At 41.1% G+C, this 24,089-nt stretch overlaps 1 protein-coding gene across 2 annotated transcripts; it reads left to right on the top strand.

The window, feature by feature from the left end:
• The first annotated feature begins 1,391 nt into the window (after nt 1-1,391).
• On the top strand, nt 1,392-22,679 carry utp15 (UTP15 small subunit processome component). Of its 2 annotated transcripts, none has more exons than XM_024001521.2 (13): nt 1,392-1,480; nt 1,972-2,111; nt 2,286-2,378; nt 2,679-2,863; nt 3,149-3,327; nt 3,868-3,993; nt 15,437-15,572; nt 15,848-15,932; nt 16,070-16,225; nt 20,251-20,352; nt 20,446-20,579; nt 20,837-20,895; nt 21,912-22,679. In XM_024001521.2, the coding sequence occupies exons 2-13, from the start codon at nt 2,022-2,024 to the stop codon at nt 22,151-22,153; spliced, it is 1,587 nt and encodes a 528-aa protein (XP_023857289.1). In that variant the 5' UTR covers nt 1,392-1,480; nt 1,972-2,021; the 3' UTR covers nt 22,154-22,679. The 2 variants fall into 2 exon arrangements, with proteins under 2 accessions (XP_023857289.1, XP_023857288.1); XM_024001520.2 differs by having other exon boundaries at nt 1,438-1,593.
• Nucleotides 22,680-24,089: the final 1,410 nt, after the last annotated feature.

Genomic DNA, 24,089 nt, shown 5'->3' with positions numbered 1-24,089 from the left:
CTGAGTAGCAGTGGTCTAATGTTTTCTGAGAATGAGTGCTACAGTCAATGTGTTGGTAGAACTTCGGTAGCGTTTTCCTCAAATTTGCTTTGTTAAAATCCCCAGCTACAATAAATGCGGCCTCAGGATATGTGGTTTCCAGTTCGCATAAAGTCCAGTGAAGTTCTTTGAGGGCCGTCGTGGTATCGGCTTGAGGGGGAATCTACACGGCTGTGACTATAACCGAAGATAATTTTCTTGGGATGTAATATGGTCTGCATTTTACTGTGAGGTATTCTAGGTCGGGTGAACAAAGGGACTTGAGTTTCTGTATGTTATCACAATCACACCATGCGCGATACACAGAGAACCCAGCTGGCTGTATGGACAAAGACAGTATATCCTGAGAGAGCCATATCACAAGGAAACAAAATACTGCAAAGTTGCTTAGGAGCTAGAAGCAGAGCTTCCTTATCTGTCAACACCATCTTGCTCATCTCAAGGACCTTAAGGGACATACACACATGTATAATGGGGCTCCCGAGTGGCGCAGCAGTCTATCTCAGTGCCAGGTGTCACTACAGTCCCTGGTTTGAATCCAGGCTGAATCACATCTGGCCGTGATTGGGAGTCCCTTAGGGCGGTGCCCAATTGGCCCAGCATCGTCTGGGTTTGGCCGGGGTAGGCCTTCATTKKAAATAAGAATTTGTTCTTAACTGACTTGCCTAGCCAAATAAAGGTTAACAACTTTTTGTTGGTAGAGTATTTATTTTGTCTTAAAATATATTTCAATTTAAATAATTTTTATTTGGATGGTTTGACTGCTTTTGTGAGGAACTGACGCACTTTGACATTAAATTTGACAGGGAGATGAGAGAATCAAATTAAAGCCAATGAATGAATCAACTGAATCACATTTGAATTAGTTATTCAAATAAGTCATCGAGTTAAATAAGCGTATGAACTGATTGGAATTGACCAGAATGTATCAATTGGACATGCACGGTGGACAGCTACCCAGGGAGGAGATGGTTGTTTGGCCAATGAAACAGTAAACAATAACGTAATTTTTTTTTACGGAAGTGGAGATCTTAAACACGGCTGCATCACAGAGTTTCTAAACCCAGAGACGCAACATCGCAAGACTTCCGGGAACGCTTGTGAAACAGACCAAGCAGACCAGGCCGGGCTTGAGAAGTCAGATAGAAATGAAAAGTAGTAGTTTAACATGTTACTACTCCAACCGCGTGAAAGTGATAAACTGACAAGTTATCATTTCCGTCAAAAACAGCTTGATTTCGAAATAGTACCTTTGAGTTGACGGCTTGCACATGCGCAGTTYGACTGATAGACCCAACGACGTGTTTCTGTGCATCAGCCTAGCCAGCCAACGTCGCCATGACATCGCCTACATGTGTGATCAGGGATTTTTATTGGAGAAGCAGTTTCTGCCTCTCTTTACTGTACTGTCTTTGACTGGAGCCTGTGGGCACAGAACAAGGTGATAACTTTTTAAACATGAATGCATTTTGGTTTATCTAACGCAAACCTATTTCTGAATTGAATCAAGTGGATTACGATCTACTGAGTTTAGTCAAGGAATACCACCCAAAGGTGAGAAACCTTATTTGAAAAAGTATTTATGTTAAATCTTGTTGGCATGCGGACCGCTATTGGACCACGTTGTGCATGCTAGTTAGCTAGCCATTTTCAATGCTATACTCCTATTTTTCCATTTCAATAAAGTGATCGAAGAAAAAGGTTACTTCCATACGTTAAGTATGTGTAGACGCTAGTGGGTAGCTAACTTAAGCATAATCAACTCCAAGCTGTCTGATGTTGCAGACTTAAATTGTTCATACTTGGTAGCTAGCTAGCTAGTTAGCTAGCACATGCTGCTCTGCATACAACAACGCTGTAGGTAGTGGTTCTGCCTGCTCAGTTTTAGATTTGGTTTGTGTTCATATTTTATGTGTTCGTCACATAAATTAGGTGGGCGCAAACTATCCGAAGATTAAGAGGAGCCTTATCAACATACAGAAATGGCTTCATTCAAATCCACAAAAATCCCAATATATCCCAAACTTGGAGAGAAAGTTACTCCGGACACATTGTATTGGAAAAACTACAAGGTAAGCCGGTCACACTGTCGATGCAAGTGTTGTTGGTGGCAGCATGAGCATACTAACTATTACGTTTCCATATTGCAGTAACAAGACAATAATAGCCTACTATTGAACTGATGAAGTTGACTTGTCTTTTGATTGTGATCTCTCAACTATTCTCTGTTGCTGAGTGTTTTTCAGGCCCCAGTCCAGATAAAGGAATTTGGAGCAGTCACAAGCATTGACTTCTCCCCCCTGGCACCACACAACTATGCAGTGACGGCTTCTACACGGGTAGGTTGGTCTCACTGCCATTCACATACACGTTAGTAAACTTAGTAGACTCTAGGAAAACAATGGTGGTTAGTTTAGGTTCTGACCTATATCCGCTCATTAAATCCATGATGACAATGGCATATAAAGTGATTCCTTCTGTGATCCATCGACTGAACTACAAATGATGATCTAAACATTTCTGACCATAGCCTCTACTAGCCATCTTAAACAATCATAGTCTTGATAGTGTTGGTTTGCCATCTACACAAACTGAAAGTGTGTGTCCCTCACTCACTCTAAACCCGCTGCCTGTTTCAGATCCACATCTACGGACCGTTTTCTCAGGAGCCAGTCAAGACTTTTACTCGCTTCAAGGACACGGCGTACAGCGGAAAGTTCCGGTCAGATGGTCAGCTCTTGGTGGCAGGATGCGAGGACTCCGTGGTGCGGCTCTTTGATGTCAGCGGCAAGGTGGCACTCAGGGTGTTCAAAGGGCACACAAAGTAGGTCCTCAATTCAACGTCACCGGGTTCTCAATGTCTGGTTGGAAAATGTCCCCTAATCCTTCCCTATCAGCGGGCAAAAATAAAATTGCTATTCTCAGCAGCAGGCTGAGGTTGAGTGACGATTCCTTGAGTGATCCATCAACTGAACTAAAAATGATGGTCTCAACAACTCTGACAACAGCCTCTGATGAGTGTCTTGTGTGGATGTTTTGGATCCTATTTTTCATTCCTTTTTCTGGTGTTCTTTACTACATTTAACTGAACTGTTTGTCTCTGCTCAAGGGGGGTGCATGTAACAGATTTCACCTCAGACTGTTATCACATCCTGACGGGCTCAGACGACTACACTTGTCGCCTGTGGGACATCCCCAATTCCACTGAACTGACCTCGTACAAGGAACACACAGACTATATCCGCTGTGGCACCACCAGCAAACTCAACAGAGATATCTTCATAACTGGTGAAATGAAACGCATTTACTGATACAACGCCATGTTTTCAGAAATCATAATTTCACACAACTGCCTCTACCAGCCATTGTAAAGGGATCATTTGGGATTTTGGCAATGAAGCCCTTTATCTACTTCCCCACAGCCGGATGAACTCGTGGATGCCATTTTTATGTCTGCGTTCAGTTTTAAGAAAGTTGCCAAATAGCATTAGCGCAATTGCTAACTAGCGTTGGTGTAATGACTGGAAGTCTATGGGAAGAGCTAGCATGCTAGCTGTTTCTGTAAACTTACAGTCATTGCGCTAATGCTAGTTAGCATTGGCTTGTGAAGCTACCTCTTAGTTCCTTTATACTGGACGCAGAGACATTAAAATGGTATCCACAAGTTCTTTTGACTCTGAGGTAGTCGGTAAAGGGCTTCATTGCCAAAATCCAGAATTATCCCTTTAAACACCCATACATTCTTGATAGTGTTGGTTTGCTATCTACACACACGCTGAAAGTGTGTTGTTTGTGTGTCACTGTACTGTCTCTGTCCCCTACCCTCAGGGTCCTATGACCACACACTAAGGGTGTTTGATGCCAGAGTGGAAAAGAGTGTGATGACCATGGACCACAGCCAGCCTGTGGAGAGCGTTCTGCTCTACCCCTCTGAAGGACTACTGGTTTCAGCAGGTAAGCTGTAACAGCATAGCTGCATAACCATAATATTGTACTGTGATTTTGAGTTCCATAACCATTTGTGGTCCTCAAGATGAAGACCAGACACCACACATTTAGTATGGTATGTTAGGTTTCGTAGGATATGTATTAATTTGTGCATGTCCATCACCCATTTCGTATGATTTATGAATTACAATTCATATTATATATTACAAATTTGCAAAGCGTACAATTTGTTGCGAATTTACAAAATGTTTGATATGCTAGCTGGCTAACGTTAGCTAGGCTAGGGGTTAGGGTTAAATGGGAAGGGTTAGCTGACACGCAAAATAGTTGCAAAAAAGTAGTAAATAATTAGCTAGAATGCTAAAGTTGTTTGTGATGAGATTTTAACTTGCAACCTTTTAGTTGCTAGATGTTTGCGTTATACGCCCAACCAACCACCCTACTTTTGTTTTTGCCTTAAGTAACCATCTGTCATACCAAATTTAACATATCATACAAATATGTCTAGTCTGAGACCAGGCTACCTATACGTACAGTGCCTTCAGAAAGTATTCATACCCCTTGACTTATTCCATATTTTGTTGTTACAGCCTGAATTCAAAATGTACAATAAAAATCAAATTTGCCCATCTACACACCCATAATGGTGTGTTCAGAAAGTATTCATACCCCTTGACTTATTCCATATTTTGTTGTTACAGCCTGAATTCAAAATGTACAATAAAAATCAAATTTGCCCATCTACACACCCATAATGACAAAGTGAAAACTAGAAAAAAAAAAAAAAACAATTTTAATTCAGAATTATCTCATTTACAAAAGTATTCACACCCCTGAGTCAATTATTTGTAGTTTTTGAATTTATTAAGGATCCCCATTCTCTTCCTGGTGTCCAGCACCATTTAGACAGTTATACAGTTAAAAGAATTACACATTACATTTCATAACACTTTACCCAATACATTTAGTGTGTTCCCTTGCATCAGTTACCTGATGTGGGTTCCATGTAACCATGGTTCTATGTAGTATTGTGCGCCTCCCATAGTCTGTTCTTGAGATTGTGAAGAGACCTCTGGTGGGTGGCATGTCTTGTGGGGTGTGCATGTCTTGTGGAGTGGCATGTCTTGTGGGGTGTGCATGGATGTCCGAACTGTGTGCTAGTAGTTTAAACAGACACCTCAGTACATTCAGCATGTTAACACTTCTTACAAAAACAAGTAGTGATGAAGTCCATCCCTCCTCCACTTTGAGCCATGAGAGATGTATTAATGTTAGCTCTCCGTGTACATGTAAGGACCAGCCCTGCTGCCCTGTTCTCAGCCAATTGTAATTTTCTGAGGTCCCTCTGTGGCACCTGAACACACGACTGAACAGTAGTCCAGGTTTGACAAAACTAGGGCCTGTAGGACCCTAGTTGTTGATAATGCTGTTTAGAATTCAGAACAGCACTTTATTATCGACTGACTTCTCCCCATCCTAGCTCCTGTTGTATCAATATGTTTTGGCCATGACAGTTACTCCAAGCACTTTAGTCACCTCAATTTCCACATTATTTTTTACAAGATGTAGTTGAGGTTTAGTGAATGATTTGCCCCAAATACAATGCTTTTAGTTTTGGAAACATTTAGGACGAACTTCTTCCTTGCCACCCATTCTGAAACTAACTGCAGCTAGTTAGTTCAGTCATTTCAGTCGCAGTAGTAGCTGACGTGTATAGTGTTGAGCCATCTGCATACATAGCCACACTGGCTTTACTCAAGGCCGGTGGCATGTCGTTAGTAAATGAAAAAGTAAGAGGGCTAGACAGGTGCCCTGGGGAATTCCTGATTCTACCTGGTTTATGTTGGAGAGGCTTTCATTAATGAACGCCCTCTGTGTTTTGTTAGACAGGTAACATTTTATCCACAATATAGGATGGGGTGTAAAGCCATAACACATACGTTTTTCCAGCAGCAGACTATGATTGATAATGTCAAAAGCCGCACTGAAGTCTAACATAACAGCTCCCACAATCTTTTTATCATACATTTCTCTCAGCCAATCATCAGTAATTTGTGTACGTGCTGTGCTTGAATGTCCTTCCCCATAAGTGTGCTGAAAGTCTGTTGAAAGTCAATTTGTTTACAGTAAAATTGCATCTGATCAAATTTATTTTCCAAAAGTTTACTACGGGTTGGTAACAAACTGATTCGTCGGCTATTTGAGCCAGTAAAGGGGACAATACTTTTCTTGGTGCTGTTGTATGACTTGCTTCCCACCAGGCCGGAGTGCACACACTTTCTAGTAGGCTTAGATTGAAGATATGGCAAATAGGAGTTGCAAATCTTCCGCTATTATCCTCAGTAATTTTCCATCGACGGTGTCAGACTACGGTGGCTTGTCGTTGTTGATAGACAACCATTTTTTCACCTCCTTCTTCCACACTTATTTTACGTAATTCAAAAGTACAGTGCTTGTCTTTCATAATTTAGTCAGTTATACTTGGATGTACAGTGACAGCTTTTGTTGCTGGCATGTCATCCCTAAATTTGAAAATTAAAATTTAAACTTGCCAATGAAAAAAAACATTAAAGTAATTGCCAATATCAGTGGGTTTTGTGATGAATGAGCCATCTGATTCAATGAATGGTGAAGCTGAGTTTGCCTTTTTTCAAAACATTTCATTGAAGATGCTCCAAAGCTTTCTACTAACATTCTTTGTCATTTATTTTTGTTTCATAGTGTGGTGTCTTCTTTTTATTCAGATTAGTCACATTTTTTCTCAATTTGCGGTACGTTTGCCAATCGGTTGGGCAGCCAGACTTATTTACCATTCCTTTTGCCTCATCCCTCTCCACCATACCATTTTTTTTAATTCCTCATCAATCCACAGGGATTTAACAGTTTTTAGTCCTTTTCTTAATGGGTGCATGCTTATTAGTAACTGGAATACGCAAATTCATAAATGTGTCAAGTGCAGCGTCTGGTTGCTTCTCATTACACACCACAGAACAACAAATATTCTTTACATCCACAACATAGGAATCACTACAAAACTTGGTATGACCTCTTATACACTACATTAGGCCCAGCCTTTGGAACTTGGTTTTCCTAGATATGGCTAATATATTGTGATCAATACATCCGATGGCTTTAAAGCAAATTTCTGCAGCATTAGTAAAGATGTGATCAATACATGTTGATTTCATTCCTGTGCTGTTTGTAACTACCCTGATAGGTTGACTGATAACCTGAGCCAGGTTGCAGACACTGGTTACAGTTCAAAGCTTTTTCTTGAGTTGGCAGCTTGATGAAAGCCAGTCAATATTTAAATCACCCAGAAAATATACCACCTCTGTTGTTATCACATACATTATCAAGCATTTCACACGTTATCCAGATTCTGACTGTTAGCACTTGGCGGTCTACAGCAGCTTACCACCAGAATGGGCTTTAGGTGAGGCAGATGAACCTGCAGCCATAATACTTCAACAATATATAACATGAGATCCTCTCAAAGCTTTACATGAATGTGGTTCTGAATATAAACGGCAACACCTTTGGCATTTCTGTCTTTTCTGTAGATGTTATAACCATGTATTGCTACCACTGTATTCTCAAAGAAAGGTATTATCTAAATGAGTTTCAGAGATTGTCAGAATATGAATGTCATCTGTTACTATCAAATTATTGCAATCCCAGCGATGAAGGCGCAGGTAGATCAGGCACCAGTGCAGCGAAGCTATTCCTTGTGTCAATCTGCTCTGAACCTCTCGCAGTCACTCCCATCCGCTTAACAGTATGCAGCTGCCTTCGATTTCCACAATTTGTGACATTGGACCAGTGCTGATTGGAACAATCCTCTTGCAGTTTTTACATGTTTTATTTATTTAACCTTTATTTAACTAGGCAAGTCGGTTAAGAACAAATTCTTATATACAGTGATGGCCTACACCGGCCAAACCCAGACGACGCTGGGCCAATTGTGTGCTGCCCTATAGGACTTCCAATCACGGTCAGTTGTGATGCAGCCTGGATTCGAACCAGGGTGTCTGTAGTGACGCATCTAGCACTGAGATGCAGTGCCTTAGACTGCTGCGCCACTCGGGAGCAGTTCTCCGTCTACTCCACTACAAAATGGCGGTGGAGAAGCAGATGGAGACGACTTCCTTGTCAGGGATGTTTCAGGTAGCACAGGCTATTAGAAAAGGGACAGATGACAAGGCGGGGAAACATCCATCAGGCCTGAGCAGCGTCCAGCCACAGGAGTTGAAAATGAGAAAGTTCCAATTATCTTTTCCCCATAAGCTTGCGTAGAATTGAGATTTACTTGCTAAGCATAGCCACCTCATTTCTGTAATCCTCCGCTAGCAAACAATTGCTGCATTGGAACTCCGGATTGTCACTTGTCCCTTACAAGAGCGTAATAAACACAGCTTCTACAGCGCTGGAAAAGTTCGTTAGCTATTCCATGCGAAGTGTGCTCCATTGCAACCTAGCTAGCTTGTTGGTAGCAGGTGTTGACACAAACACTTATGAACAAAATAAAACTTCGGAAACAACAGTTCGTGGCGCCCGAGGCATCTGAGTTAGTGACAGGAATTGACGCGTCCAGGAAAATGTAGAAGCACCTTTGGCAGTGATTACAGTTATAAGTCTATAATAGCTTTCCATTGCTACACAACCATTTTCAGATCTTGCTATAGATTTTCAAGCAGATTTAATTCAAAACTGTAACTTGGCCACTTGGTAAGCAACTCCAGTGTAGATTGGGCCTTGTGTTTTACGTTATTGTCCTGCTGAAAGGTGAATTCATCGCCCAGTGTCTGGTAGAAAGCAGACTGAACCAGGTTTTCCTCTAGGATTTTGCCTGTACTTAGCTCCATTCCGTAAAAATGTTTATCCTAAAAGACTCCCCATTCCTTAACGGTTACAAGTAGGGATGCACCGATATGATATTTTTGGCTGATATCCGATATTTTCCTTGCCAAGACACCCATACCGATAACCAATGTTTTTACATTTTAGCAGCCTTTTAAGCATTCCAGTACAGTTAAATAGTTAACACACACACACACACACACACACACACACACACACACACACACATGGACGCAGCATTGCACTGCATCTCAGTGCGTCACTACAGTTCATGGTTCAAATCCAGGCTGTATCACATCTGGCCGTGATTGGGAGTCCCATAGGGCGGCACACAATTGACCCAGCGTCGTCTGGGTTTGGCTGGGGTAGGCTGTCATGGTAAATAAGAATTTGTTCTTAACTGACTTGCTAGTTAAATAAAGGTTACACCACACCACACTGACCAAAAAGTTATTTTGTTGGCGTTTACGTACAGTTGAAGTCGGAAGTTTACATACACTTAGGTTGGAGTCATTAAAACTCGTTTTTCAACCACTCCACACATTTCTTGTTAACAAACTATAGTTTTGGCAAGTCGGTTAGGACATCTGCTTTGTGCATGGCACAAGACATTTTTCCAACAATTATTTAGACAGWTTATTTCACTTATAATTCACTGTATTACAATTCCAGTGGGTCAGACGTTTACATACACTAAGTTGACTGTGCCTTTAAACTACTTGGAAAATTCCATAAAATGATGTCATGGCTTTAGAAGCTTCTGATAGGCTAATTGACATCATATGATTCAATTGGAGGTGTACTTGTGGATGTATTTCAAGGCCTACCTTCAACCTCCGTGCCTCTTTGCTTGACATGGAAAAATCTAAAGAAATCAGCCAAGATTGTAGACCTCCACAAGTCTTGTTCATCCTTGGGAGCAATTTCCAAACGCCTGAAGGTACCACGTTCATCTGTACAAACAACAGTACGCAAGTATAAACACCATGGGACCACGCAGCCGCCATACCGCTCAGGGAGGAGATGCGTTCTGTCTCCTAGAGATGAACGTACTTTGGTGCGAAAAGTGCAAATCAATCCCAGAACAACAGCAAAGGACCTTGTGAAGATGCTGGAGGAAACRGGTACAAAAGTATCTATATCCACAGTAAAACGAGTCCTATATCGACATAACCTGAAAGGCTGCTCAGCAAGGAACAAAACCGCCATAAAAAAAGACAGACTACGGTTTGCAACTGCACATGGGGACAAAGATCGTACTTTTTGGAGAAATGTCCTCTGGTCTGATGAAACAAAAATAGAACTGTTTGGCCATAATGACCATCGTTATGTTTGGAGGAAAAAGGGGGGATGCTTGCAAGCCGAAGAACACCATCCCAACCGTAAAGCACGGGGGTTGCAGCATCATGTTGTGGGGGTGCTTTGCTGCAGGAGGGACTGGTGCACTTCACAAAATAGATGGCATCAGGAAAATGATGGGGATATATTGAAGCAACATCTCAAGACATCAGTCAGGAAGTTAAAGCTTGGTCGCAAATGGGTCTTCCAAATGGTCAATGACCCCAAGCATACTTCCAAAGTTGTGGCAAAATGGCTTAAGGACAACAAAGTTGAGGTATTGGAGTAGCTATCACAAAGCCCTGACCTCAATCCAAGAGAATTTGTGGGCAGAACTGAAAAAGCGTGTGCGAGCAAGGAGGCCTACAAACCTGACTCAGTTACACCAGCTCTGTCAGGAGGAATGGGCCAAAATTCACCCAACTTATTGTGGGAAGCTTGTGGAAGGCTACCCAAAACGTTTGACCCAAGTTAGACAATTTAAAGGCAACGCTATCAAATACTAATTGAGTGTATGTAAACTTCTGACCCACTGGGAATGTGATGAATGAAATAAAAGCTGATATCATTTGCTCTACATTTCACATTCTTAAAATAGTGGTGATCCTAACTGACCAAAGACAGGGAATATTTACTAGGATTAAATGTCAGGAATTGTGAAAATCAGAGAGAATACCACAGAATCAGTTGTTCACAGCCTCGAGTACTTTTGTAAGTTTTAACCCCAAGGTCTGTGTAGTTTTGTTGAGCAGGCGTTTCAATGCCATGACAGAGGGTATCACGTCTGCTGCAAACGCAGTTGATTATCTTATCAGTTGTTCGAATGGCACTAGGATTGTGTTCATGTTCTCAAATGCCATTGACATGGTAGCAGCGATGTGAGAACCAGCACATTCTTGAGCATGCAATACAGCTTTCCTGGGTACGAAATCTTCGTCGATTCACTGTGCTGTCAGACTCGGCATGCTCATGGGGCTGACATCGCTTGTCCAAATGTTAGTCGTGACACCCATAGCAAGTAGCATAATGAATTCCATTATCTTGGCGTTAATGGATTTCGCCTTTTGAGTTGTCTCGCTAAAATTCCTTTCAAATGACTGCTCAACTTGGAACATGTTTAGTTGTTGGGAGTGTGCGCTTAGTATTTTTCAGCTTTTGTTCTGTGTAGCACTGTATTTTTCGTGGCGTCATTACGTCATCTACTTACGTTATATACGTATGCAAGTCAGCTTTGACATTGGTTTTGCACATCGGCGTTAAACTAGACATCGGGCCGATGTTGGCATTTTTAGCTAATATCGTCCAATTCCGATATGCTCACAAATATATATTGTGCATCCCTAGTTACAAGCATACCCATAACATGATGCAGCCACCACTATCCTTCAAAATATGGAGAGTGGTACTCAGTAATTATAGGATTTGCCCCAAACTTAACACATTGTATTTAGGAGAAAGTTTATTGCTTTGCCGCATTTTATTGCAGTATTACTTTTGGAATATGTTTTTTCTGTTCAGGCTTCCTTTTCACTCTCAATTAGGTTAGTATTGTGGATTAAATACAATGCTGTTCATCCACCCTCAGTTTTCTCCTGTTACAGCCATTAACCTCTCTAGGGGGTGTGGGACGCTACCGTCCACCTGGCCAACATCCAGTGAAATTGCAGAGCGCCAAATTCAAAAACAGAAATACTCATTATATAAATTCATAAAACATACAAGTGTTACACATCAGCTTAAAGATGAACTTCTTGTTAACCCAACCGCGGTGTCAGATTTCAAAAAGGCTTTACGACGAAAGCATACCATGAGATTATCTGAGGACAGCGCCCAGCACACAAAACATTACAAACAGTAACCAGCCAAGTAGAAGAGTAACAAAAGTCAGAAGTAGCGATAAAATTAATCACTTACCTTTGATCTTCATATGGTTGCACTCCCAAGACTCCATGTTACACAATAAATGTTTGTTTGTTCGATAAAGTCCCTCTTTATATTCAAAAACCTCAGTTTTGTTGGTGAGTTTTGTTCAGTAATCCATTGGAACAATGCGCGGTCCCAACAGACAGACAAAATCTAAAAAGTACTATAAAAGTTCATAGAAACATGTCAAACGATGTTTATAATCAATCCTCAGGTTGTTTTTGTCATAAATATTTAGATCATATTTCAACAGGACAATAGCTTCATCAATAGAAAAGGAAAAACAAGAAAGGCACACTCCCGGTCACGCGCAGGACTCATGTCTGGAAATTTCCATTGTCCTCTCATTGAAAGTGGTGTTTCACCCTCATTTTAAAAGCCTGAAACAATGCCTAAAGACTGGCCACATGTAGTGGAAGCCACAGGGATCGTGAACTGGGTCATAAGTCTTTGTATGGTGGATAGGCTTTCAATAGAAAACAGCCATTTCATAATAATAGCTCTTCCTGGATGGATTTTCCTCAGGTTTTCGCCTGCCATATCAGTTCTGTTATACTCACAGACATTATTTTAACAGTTTTGGGAACTTTAGAGTTTTCTATCCAAATCTATCAATTATATGCATTTTCTAGCTTCTGGGCCTAAGTAGCAGGCAGTTTACTTTAGGCACGCTTTTCATCCACAATTCCGAATGCTGCCCCCTACCCTAGTGAAGTTAAACTCTAACTGTTTTAAAGTCCCCATTGGGCTCATGGTGAAATCCCTGAGCGGTTTCCTTCCTCTCCGGCAACTGAGTTAGGAAGGAAGCCTGTATCTTTGTATTAACTGGGTGTATTGAAACACCATCCAAAGTCTCATTAATAACTTCACCATGCTTAAGGGGATATTCAATGTCACTTTTTTTTTTACCCATCTACCAGTAGGTGCCCTTCTTTGCAAGGCATTGGAAAAACTCCCTGGCCTTTAAAAATTTTTTTTTTTAATTGAACCTTTATTTAACTAGGTAAGTCAGTTAAGAACAAATTCTTATTTACAATGACAGCTTACCCTGGCCAAACCCTAACCCGGACAACGCTGGGCCAATTGTGCACCGCCCTATGGGACTCCCAATCACAGCCTGGAATCGAACCAGGGTCTGTAGTGACACCTCTAGCAATGAGAAACAGTGCCTTAGATGGCTGTGCCACTGGTTGAATATGTTTGAAATTCACTGCTCGACTAAGGGACCTTACAGATAATTTTATATGTGGGGTACAGAGATGAGGTAGTCATAAAAAAAATGTTAAACACTTATTGCACACAGTGAATCCATGTGACTTAAGAAGAATTTTACCTCCTGAACTTATTTACTCCTGAACCCCCCTTGCCATAACAAAGGGGTTGAATGCTTATTGACTCAAGACATTTCAGCTTTTCATTTTAAATGAATTTGTCATATTTTTTTTAAACATAATTCCCCTTTGCCATTATGGGGTTTTGTGTGTAGGCCAGTGAGAAAAGATCTCAATTTAAACCATTTTAAATTCAGGCTGTAACGCAACAAAATGGGGAAAAAGTCAAGGGGTGTGAATACTTTCTGAAGTTACTGTATTACTGTTATTAATGAAGCACAGTTACTCTCACAAAGGCATGTTGAATGATGATTTCTTTAGCGATCCATCAACTGAACATTACAAATGGTGAGCTCAACATTTCTGACAACAGCCTCCACCAGCCATCTTGAACAATCATACAGAACTCACTTGAAAAAGAGATCAATGAGTCAATCTCAACTTGACTTCCCGGGTTAAATAAAGGATAACTTGTTCAATAAGGATGCGTTTGTCAATATTAAGCCATCCCCCTTACAGGATAATATAATTAACCTCATACCTGTGCCCCTTATCATGACTTTACTTTTTTAAACCCCAGCCTTACTTATGATTCAGTACTACACAAATTGGTTTAATTTATTTTCTAGGTGAGTAAATGATAACACAGGATAAACCTGCACACTTAATACATTAAAAGCAGGTCCCTAGCGGACTGACACAATATGGTGGCTTGTTACAAAAAGACATGGAGAGGGCGAGAGAGAGAGGAACAGAGACATAATACTTTTAGAAACTACTCTCACAGTAATCATATACTTTGCACACGAACCACCGTTTGGAGTAAGAAATCATGAATGTATACGTGTGAATGCCTTGGTTCGCCGCGTATCTCTGTCGGAACCAAGCCTTCTTGGAAAGGGGTTTGGTTGGGCCTTTCCACGGCACGCTTGTAATGCTCTTATTGTCTTAAAGGGGTCCCCACCTATCTTCTACTGTTGTCCTCCTCTGCCGTCGTCCGGTATCTGTTGACTTGTCGTGTAGTCCTGAGTTTATTCTACTTTCCATTCGCTCCTGAAGCTGCCTCTTTGAAGATAGGCTAGCCAGCCATGTCGATGGTTCCCATTGGGGAATGAGAGTAGCATTCTAGGGTAATTTGAGAAGAGCAGTAGAATGGTCCCACTTAAGTTTACTTTTCTAGATAGTTTACATAGGACAGCTAATCAGCTATACCAGTGATTGTCCGGTAGGTGACTATCGTCTCTACCTCGTGTTGAGATTTCAGAGTTCGAACCACGTTGGATGTGAGCTGCAGCTACACGCCTCTCTGGTCTGATATGTTAATTCTTAACCCACCGTTTTATACAGTTCATTCAAAAGGGGCGGTTCGTGAGGCTGACAAGCTCTCTGACCTCACTCAAGGGGGCGGTGACTACTCGTACAAAGTTATAGAAACAATTTCCTCTTATTGTTTCTAAGATCATCCTTCTCTTTAACAAAAAAACACATCATTTTCATATTTCATACACAGCGTAGAAGATGGACACGTCACACAGTGTGTATACTTTTCAAGTTACAGTATTTCCTTTTTAACATGTTTAATGACATCAGAAAATAACAACCCATATGACATTAGTGTTCTTTTAGGTCACCTCTGCCCATTCCCCACTTTCTTTGTTAGAAATATTGTTCCAGTATTCAGTTTAGAACATGTTAGAGTTTCGGCGTGGAAATGTCTGTTGAGACAAAGGCACATTCCTGTGTGAACATTGGAGAGGGATGTTCTCTCCTTGATTTACAACAGGGTGTGATCTGTCAACCCCTCCACCAGCTCCCTTCTCCCCCCTTTGGGGGTGAGAGGGGGTCTGGCTGAAGTTATTTATTGCCAAGCTGATCTGACCAATTCAGATCCTCACAGGACAGTCATGACACCCTCCATTATTTGTTGTGCTCGTCACATCTGTGCTAATGGAGGAAATAACCATTTAAGACCAAGTTGTCTCCCCTCCCCCCTACAGGAGGGCGCTATGTGAAGGTGTGGGACCTGCTGAAGGGAGGTCAGCCTCTGGTGTCACTGAAGAACCACCACAAGACCGTCACCTGCCTCAGTCTCAGCAGCAACGGACAGAGACTGCTCTCTGCCTCCCTCGACAGGTGTGTGTGAGCAGCTCTAGACAGACGGCTATCTGCATGCCTGGACATGTTTGTGTGTGTATTGCAGCAGGCATGTTGAGTGAAGGTTCCTTGAGTGATCCATCGACTGAACTACAAATGAGCTCTTCAACTCTGAAACAGCCTATGACAAACATATCATATTTTATTAACGAGATTATTTTTATCCGCACCATTGGGATGTTTTGATGGATCTCTTGATTAGATGAATATGCGTGTTTAATATATATATATATATTTTTTTTTTTACCCTGCAGGCACGTGAAAATCTACAACACAACCAACTACAAGGTGGTTCATAACTTTGACTACGCCGCCTCCATTCTCAGTCTGGCCCTGGCTGTAAGTTCACAAGTACTGCCAAACTGAGACTGAGCAATCCACTATTATGATGCTGTTTGATATGTGGATTGTGTATGAAGGCTTTTCAGATATTAATAAAGTCACAAGGCTAATGGTTTCTGTCTGTGTATGTTTAGCCTGATGACGAGTCCATTGTCGTGGGGATGACCAATGGCGTCCTGAGCATCAAACATAGGAAGAGCCCTGAGGAGAAACGGGAAGTTGCTGGCAAACAGAGAAGGCGGCCAGTGTACCGCGTCTTTGTCAAAGGAAGAAACTACGTCCCAAAAAATGTAAGTGCCGATTCCCCCAACTGTTTTATTCTACTACAAAGAACAATTCTCACTACTGTATAAATGTTTGCAGGGGTTTTTAACCTGGTTTCTGGAAAGCTGCAGTGTGTAGAGCTGTGTTCGAATACTCATACTAACCACACTAACTGTACAATTTGTGACGTGAATTGAGTATATAGTATGCTTATTGGTCATAGTATGATCTAGTTAGTATGCCAAAATTTCCCTGATTTTGTATTAAATTCGTCAAAATATGAAGTATACACGCAGAGGACAGTATTTTCGTACTCTAGGGCCCATAATGCAAATCTTCAGGGAATGGGTGTGGCTTCAAATCGTTTTCAGATTTGAAGGAAATGGCGGAGAATATACTGCCAAAGTCCATGAGAGTGCATACAAATGAATTGCTTTAACTGATCATGACAAATGTTAAGAAAATGTTGAGCAGTGTAATGAATTTTCAAATAAGTTACCGTACATGATATGTTGGCTGGCAATTTGTTAGCTATGCTGTCCTTATGAACCACATAGCATATCATTACAGCAGTATGTACCGGTATGTTAGCCAGCTTCCTAACGTTAGTTGGCTACTTATACATCAAACTTGACAGTATATTAACCTCTCTTGGGTAGGGGGCAGTATTTTGACATCCGGATGAAAAGCGTGCCCAAAGAAGCTAGGATATGCATATAATTGGTAGATTTGGATAGAAAACACTCTGAAGTTTCTACAACTATTAAAATAATGTCTGTGAGTATAACAGAACTGATATGGCAGGCGAAAACCTGAGAAAAATCCATCCAGGAAGTGGGATTTGTTTATGTTTGTAGTCTTCTATTGAATGCCAATACAGTATCCATTGACTTAGGACTCAAATTGCACTTCCTATGGCTTCCACTAGATGTCAACAGTCTTTAGAAATTGTTTCAGGCTTGTATTCTGAAAAATTAGGGAGTAAGACCAGTCTGAGTGATTGGATAGTGGAAAGTCCCCAGACCTGTTTGGTGCACGCGACCTAGAGCGCGCCTTTCTTGTTTTTCTTTTATATTGACAAAGCTATTGTCCAGTTGAAATATTATTGATTATTATGACTAAAAACAGCCTGGTGATTGATTATAAACATCGTTTGACATGTTTCTATGAACTTTACTGATACTATTTGGATTTTTCGTCTGCCTGTTGTGACTGCCTTTGAGCCAATGGATTACTGAACAAAACGCGCCAACAAAACAGAGGTTTTTGAATATAAAGAGGGACTTTATCGAACAAACAAACATTTATTGTGTAACATGGAGTCTTGGGAGTGCAACCATATGAAGATCAAAGGTAAGTGATTAATTCTATCGCTATTTCTGACTTTTGTGACTCCTCTATTTGGCTGGTAACTGTTTGTATTGTTTTGTGTGCTGGCCGCTGTCCTCAGATAATCGCATGGTATGCTTTCGCCATAAAGCCTTTTTGAAATCTGACACCGCGGTTGGATTAACAAGTAGTTAATCTTTAACCTGTCTTAATCTTGAACCCCGTTCCGCTAGCGGAACCCCTCGCCAACAGCCAATAAAATTGCAGGACGCCAAATACAAATCAACAGAAATCGCATAAATCAAATTTCTCTAACATACAAGTATTAGGCACCATTTTAAAGATACAATTCTCGTTAATCCAGCCACAGTGTCTGATTTTAAAAAACGCTGTACAGCGAAAGCACACCAAACGATTATGTTAGGTCACCACCAAGTCACAGAAAAACCCTGCCATTTTTCCCACCAAAGAGAGGAGTCACAAAAAGCACAAATAGAGAAAATTTATCACTAACCTTTGATCTTCATCAGATGACACTCATAGGACTTCATGTTACACAATATATCTATGTTTTGTTCGGTAAAGTTCATATTTATATCCGAAAATCTGAGTTTAGGCGGGACGCTACTGTCTCACTTGGCAAAAAGCCAGAGAAAATGCAGAGCGCCAAATTCAAATAATTTACTATGAAAATTACTATAAAAATCTAACTTTCATTAAATCACACATGAAAGATACCAAATTAAAGCTACACTGGTTGTGAATCCAGCCAACATGTCAGAATTCAAATAGGCTTTTCGGCGAAAGCAAACGATGCTATTATCTGAGGATAGCACAATAGTAAACAAAGACAGAGAAGCATATTTCAACCCTGCAGGCGCGACACAAAACGCAGAAATAAAAAATATAATTCATGCCTTACCTTTGACGAGCTTCTGTTGTTGGCACTCCAATATGTCCCATAAACATCACAAATGGTCCTGTTGTTCGATTAATTCCATTTATTTGGCGCGTTTGATCCAGAGAATCACCGGTTCCTAATGGCTCAAACGTGACTACAAAATATCTCAAAGGTTACCTGTAAACTTTGCCAAAAAATGTCAAACTACTTTTGTAATACAACTTTAGGTATTTTTTAACGTTAATAATCGATAAAATTGAAGACGGGATGATCTGTGTTCAATACAGGATTTAAACCAACTATAGCTTTCTTTCTGGTCACGCGCTTCTATCTAACAGGACACTTCATGTGACTCTCATTCAAGATGGCCGCACTTCTTCATTACACAAAGGAATAACCTCAACCAATTTCTCAAGACTGTTGACATCCAGTGGAAGCGGTAGGAACTGCAAGCAGGTCCCTTAGAAATCTGGTTTCCCAATGAAACTTAATTGAAAAGAGAGTGACCTCAAAACAAAACAAAATCTGAATGGTTTGTCCTCGGGGTTTCGCCTGCTAAATAAGTTCTGTTATACAGACATGATTCAAACAGTTTTAGAAACTTCAGAGTGTTTTCTATCCAAATCTACTAACAATATGCATATCTTATCTTCTGGGGATGAGTAGTTGGCAGTTGAATATGGGTATGCTTTTCATCCAAACATGAAAATGCTGCCCCCTATCCTAGAGAAGTTAACAAAGAGCTGCAGTTAGTTTCAGAATGGGTAGCAAGGAATAAGTTAATCCTAAATATTTCCAAAACTAAAAGCATTGTATTTGGGGCAAATCATTCACTAAACCTCAACTACTCTCGTAATAAATCATGTGGAAATTGAGCAAGTTGGGGTAAATAAACCGCTGACTGGCTCGCAGTCGGCGTTCCAAATACTACTTTTTGCCAACACGGGCTCATTTCTGGAGAGGTATATTTGCAGGTGTGTGGTGCCCCCAGATCTCAAAATTGGTATTCATTTGCATTCCAAGTGGTATTAAAAGGTCTTGGGTCTTAAATTCAACTTCATGGAACCTGCAGATAGCCTGTATGTGCAAGTATTGATATAGTATCCATCCTATTGCCGTAAACTTGGAGTCAAAAGTGGGAGGACCACATATGGTGTGTGGTCCTCCCACTACGACTCGGGAAAGCATACAGTTTATTAGCCTACATACAGATTAAATAACTTATGAACTTCACAGGGTGATCTTGTTGCTGCTTTCCAATAACTATCGTCTGATTCTGGTGACATGATCGACGCTTGACTGCTGTTTGACAAATGTTCTTGCTCTTTTTCATAATATTATCATCATATAGACTAGCTTACTCGCACAGCCTACCCACACTGTATCTGCGAGCTGTTGGCTAGTGCGCACATGCCATGATCAGAGTAGGCACACTTGCTAAATAACGCAACATTTCTTGTGACAAATCTATCAGTAGAATTGAAAACGTGATGGAAACACATTGAAAATTAGCCGGCTGGCTAAAACCGGCACTTTTACTGAAATGTTGATTAATGTGCACTGTCCTTGTAAACATAAACTCAACTCAAACTCAACATTTTATATTTTGATTCTGTACATAAGAACTTAAGCGAAAAAGTACATTGTCTGCACTACATCACCACTCACTGTTTTTTATCTGCAACAATTCCCTTTGGTGGAAACACCACCGGCGGGAAAATGCACATTTTCTTTATGCAGATTTATATTCGCCTGAAACTCTGTCACCAATTGGATGGATACCTAGCTAGTGACCTGAAATCGAACCTCTTCCCTCCTTAGGATGACTTTCTTGTCAGAGCCATCTGTCAGAGCCATCTGGCCAAATACGACAAACACCTGAAGAGATTCAACATCTCCAAGGCCTTGGATACCGCCCTGGAGGTACAATTACTTTCCTGATGATCTCAGCAACTCAGACATCTCTCTTGTACAATCTTGATCGTTTTTTAAGTGTGTGTGTGTGTGTGCTTGCAGTCGTGGCAGAGGAACAGAAAGCCTGAGATCACGGTGGCGGTGATGAAGGAGTTGGATCGCCGAGGAACTTTGAAGAACGCTCTGGCAGGACGAGACGAGCAGAACCTCTCTCAACTCCTCAATTTCCTGATTGGGTAACACTCACTCAAATACCCAGTTCCAAATCAGCGCCTACCTACTCCCTAGTGTTTGTTTTTTAAAATGTGTATTTTTTTTATTGGTATTTTCTCTTTGAGATAAAGTGACGGGTAGACAGGTAAGAGGGATACAGATTTGAAGACACAGGCTAGAGGGGGCAATGTGTGGTCAGGAGTCTGCAGCACAACCACTACACCAGACTGCGGCACACCTGTTCATGCATCTTGACATAGTTTTATCTTCTCCTTCACAGGAATGTAGTTGATCCCAGGTTTACACCTGTCCTGGTCACCGCCACTGAGATGATTCTAGGTGAGTTTGTGACACAAATCTTAATTCTGAGTATGTATACAAACCTGCCAACCTGCACAAAATGTGGTACCATGCACGCAGTTTGTTGTTATGATGCCTTAGCTACTTTGACCTCAAAGGTAGTTAGCTACAGCGTTTAGTCAACTAAGCAAGGACACTTTTTTGCCTGCACATGCTTTGATCTCTGCAACGGTAGTAGGTGCAAGTGCATTGACGAGCAAGGAAATGTGAGGTGTTGCAGTAGTTTAGTGCACGTCCCTACGTGAATGGAAACAGACATCTCAGATGTTCCTCTAATACTGTCCTTCACAAAGACAGTTGTTTCATATTCCAAATAGCCTACTGTAAGCTAAACTACTACATTGCATCAAGTAATTTAATTATTCTGAATTTTCTCCCCAAACAAAATTAAGCCAGTTTACATTTTCACTAGCCTATGCACAAAGTATAAAATACTATTTAAAACAATCATTACCCCTAAATTTAACCAAAAAAATGTGTAATTGAGACCCTCAATTTAATTTAGGATCAAACCAGACGTCTGTGTTAGCTACATTATTTGATATAATTTAAGACTAGGTTTGAAGAAATGACAGTTACAGGTTTTTCAAAAATACAAAAAGCTCCAACCTCCTGGGGGGGAAGTTGACTGACTTTCCCTTCCCAACCTTAGGCCTACATCAGCACCACCTTGTCAGAAAATCCTAGGGAGAGCTCTGATTTGTACATTTAAATGTATTTCGAGTTGGCTACTGAAGAGCAGCCAATGACCAAGTATCCATAACAGTCTGTAACCTACCATTTCTAATGAGGCAGTCATTTGCCAAATCATTATTAGGCAAAAAAAAATGCATTTGCCTATGATTTGAGCAGTGTTGGTGTCGCATGCATGCCGTTGTGGGGTCTGCAGGGCCAGGGGTTCTGCTGCCGCACTGAAGTTGTACTCTTAAAAATTCTTTAAGTTTGTTAGGTGTGTGTGTGTGTGTGTGTCATTCTCCTGCCCTCGGTTTCCTCAGACATCTACCAGGCAGTGGTGGGTCAGTCTTCAGTAGTGGACAGACAGCTTGTGCGTCTCCAGGAGCTAGTGGAGAGAGAGATTGACTACCAGCAGGAACTCCTGGAAGTTCTGGGGATGTTGGATACTCTATTCGCCGCATCCCTCCCCAGGAAAGAGGTGCCTTGCCCAGGCAGCAGCCGGCCTAATGGCTTGGCAGAGGGGGGTTTGGGGGCTCCAGTACCACAGCTCCAGGCCGCCTGAGGCCCCTACAAAAGACTGTTCCACCGGGGTACCAGAGTGCCTGGGCTGCCCCCGTCACGACTAGTTCCGGAAGCGCTTCTCGGTCTTTGACGGAACATCGTCAGACTTCGAGAACCCATGACTACATCCTGCTATCTGAATTAACACCACCAACTAAAAAATAGATTTGAGCAACCAAGCTGAGCCTTGTTCCTGTTGTGCTCCCTGGTTTTAAAAGAAAGGGTATTTTAACTGGCTCCAGAGAGCGGACAAAATGGGTTTGACTCTTCAGAGACAGTGTTTTGTAAATGTACACATCTGTATGTATGACTAAATCTCTGTATCAGACTGGACACAAAGCGACAATTCATTTTATTGGAACGCTGTAAAATTGTCTTTCACAGCTAATGTTTCTCTAAACATTGACTGTGAGTGTATTCTGTTTCTCTTCGCCCTATCTGTTCATGTTTGGTTAGATTTTTTATAGAATTTGCATACATTTCCAATGTGCCGTAAATAAAAAGAAAGCTGAAGTAAACTATCAATGTTGAAAACAAGGCGACCTGGATCCTCTTTGATCACACTTTCACATGCGCACCACACACAGTATACTTTCCCAATTGTCATTCTCTCCATCCTCACAAAGTGTGCACTTGTTCACCAAAGATGGTGAATCAACGAAGATGTCTTACTCAGGCGGTTTACCATTTGAAGAAAATGGTCACCGTTACGTACTGCTTTAAAGGGTAACCGTCAAACACAATTTCTGCCTTTGCCCAACCCCTTCCTCTCCTTTCATATTTAAATAAATAAAAGCATTCAGGTGGGTGGGTGTGGGGAATTGCTCATAAATATTCATTTTGGGTTTGGGTAAACATTGTCCCAGATCCCAACACTTTCACACTAAAGTATACTTATGCAAATATGCAAAACTGGGACATTTTGAGCTTCCAGGAATTGTGTACAGTTCCTTGTGACATGGGGCCGTGGATTATCATGCTGGAACATGAGGTGATGGCGACGGATGAATGGTACGATAATGGACCTCAAGATCTTGTCACGGTATCTCTGCATTCAAATTGCAATTGATAAAATGTAATTGCGTTCATTGTCCGTAGCTCATGCCTGCCTGTACCATAACCCCACCTGTCTGCAGTTCTGAGGCCTTACATGTTTTACCAAGACTTTACATGTTGCATTTATATTTTTGTTAAGTGTAGATAAATGCACCAAAAAATGACAGCCTTGTTCTAAAAAATACCTATATTTTTTCATTTGAGTAATGTAAAAAAAATCATGCAAGTTCGTGAAAAGTAAAAAACAAAGTCAAATGCCCATCCCTACTAGAGCACATGGCCAAGGAGCTATTGAATTTAAGGAATTTTTTATAAATATAGAGTACTAGCCAAAAGTTGACATACTCATTCCAGGGTTTTTCTTTATTTTTACTATTTTCTACAACTGTAAAATAACAGTGAAAACATCAAAAGTATGAAATAACAAATGGAATCATGTAGTAACCAAAAAAAGTGTTAAACAAATCAAAATATTTATCCACATATTTGAGATTCTTAAAAGTAGCCACCCTTTGCTTTGATGACAGCTTTGCACACTCTTAGCATTTTCACAACCAGCTTCCATGAGGTAGTCACCTGGAATGCTTTTCCAACAGTCTTGAAGAAGTTCCCACATATGGAAGGTGTAACGCAATTGCAGAGCCTCCAGAGGCATGCAGATGCCAAAACAAGTTAGCATCCCAAATTTTGTACCAATGCTGAGGGCTCTGTATAGCTTCTCCGCATTGACATAATTGGTTGACGGTAGGTGGGGGTGGTACAACTTGTATAAACAAACTAACTTCCTTGACAACAGCACTGCTCAGCGAAGCGCAAGAAGTATGAATGCTGGGGCCGTACACCGTAAATGTCGCATGGCCAATGTAGACGTCACCGGTTGT

This window comes from Salvelinus sp. IW2-2015, linkage group LG15 (assembly GCF_002910315.2).
Source record: "Salvelinus sp. IW2-2015 linkage group LG15, ASM291031v2, whole genome shotgun sequence".
Taxonomy (NCBI): domain Eukaryota; kingdom Metazoa; phylum Chordata; class Actinopteri; order Salmoniformes; family Salmonidae; genus Salvelinus; species Salvelinus sp. IW2-2015.
This window is presented reverse-complemented; position numbering and strand designations above follow the sequence as displayed.

Coding starts and splice junctions, on each gene's coding strand:
- utp15 (XM_024001521.2), top strand. CDS start 2,022: ATGGCTTCATTCAAATCCACAAAAATCCCAATATATCCCAAACTTGGA. Junction 2,864..3,148: donor GTGTTCAAAGGGCACACAAA/GTAGGTCCTCAA, acceptor TCTCTGCTCAAG/GGGGGTGCATGTAACAGATT. Junction 3,328..3,867: donor CAGAGATATCTTCATAACTG/GTGAAATGAAAC, acceptor CCCTACCCTCAG/GGTCCTATGACCACACACTA.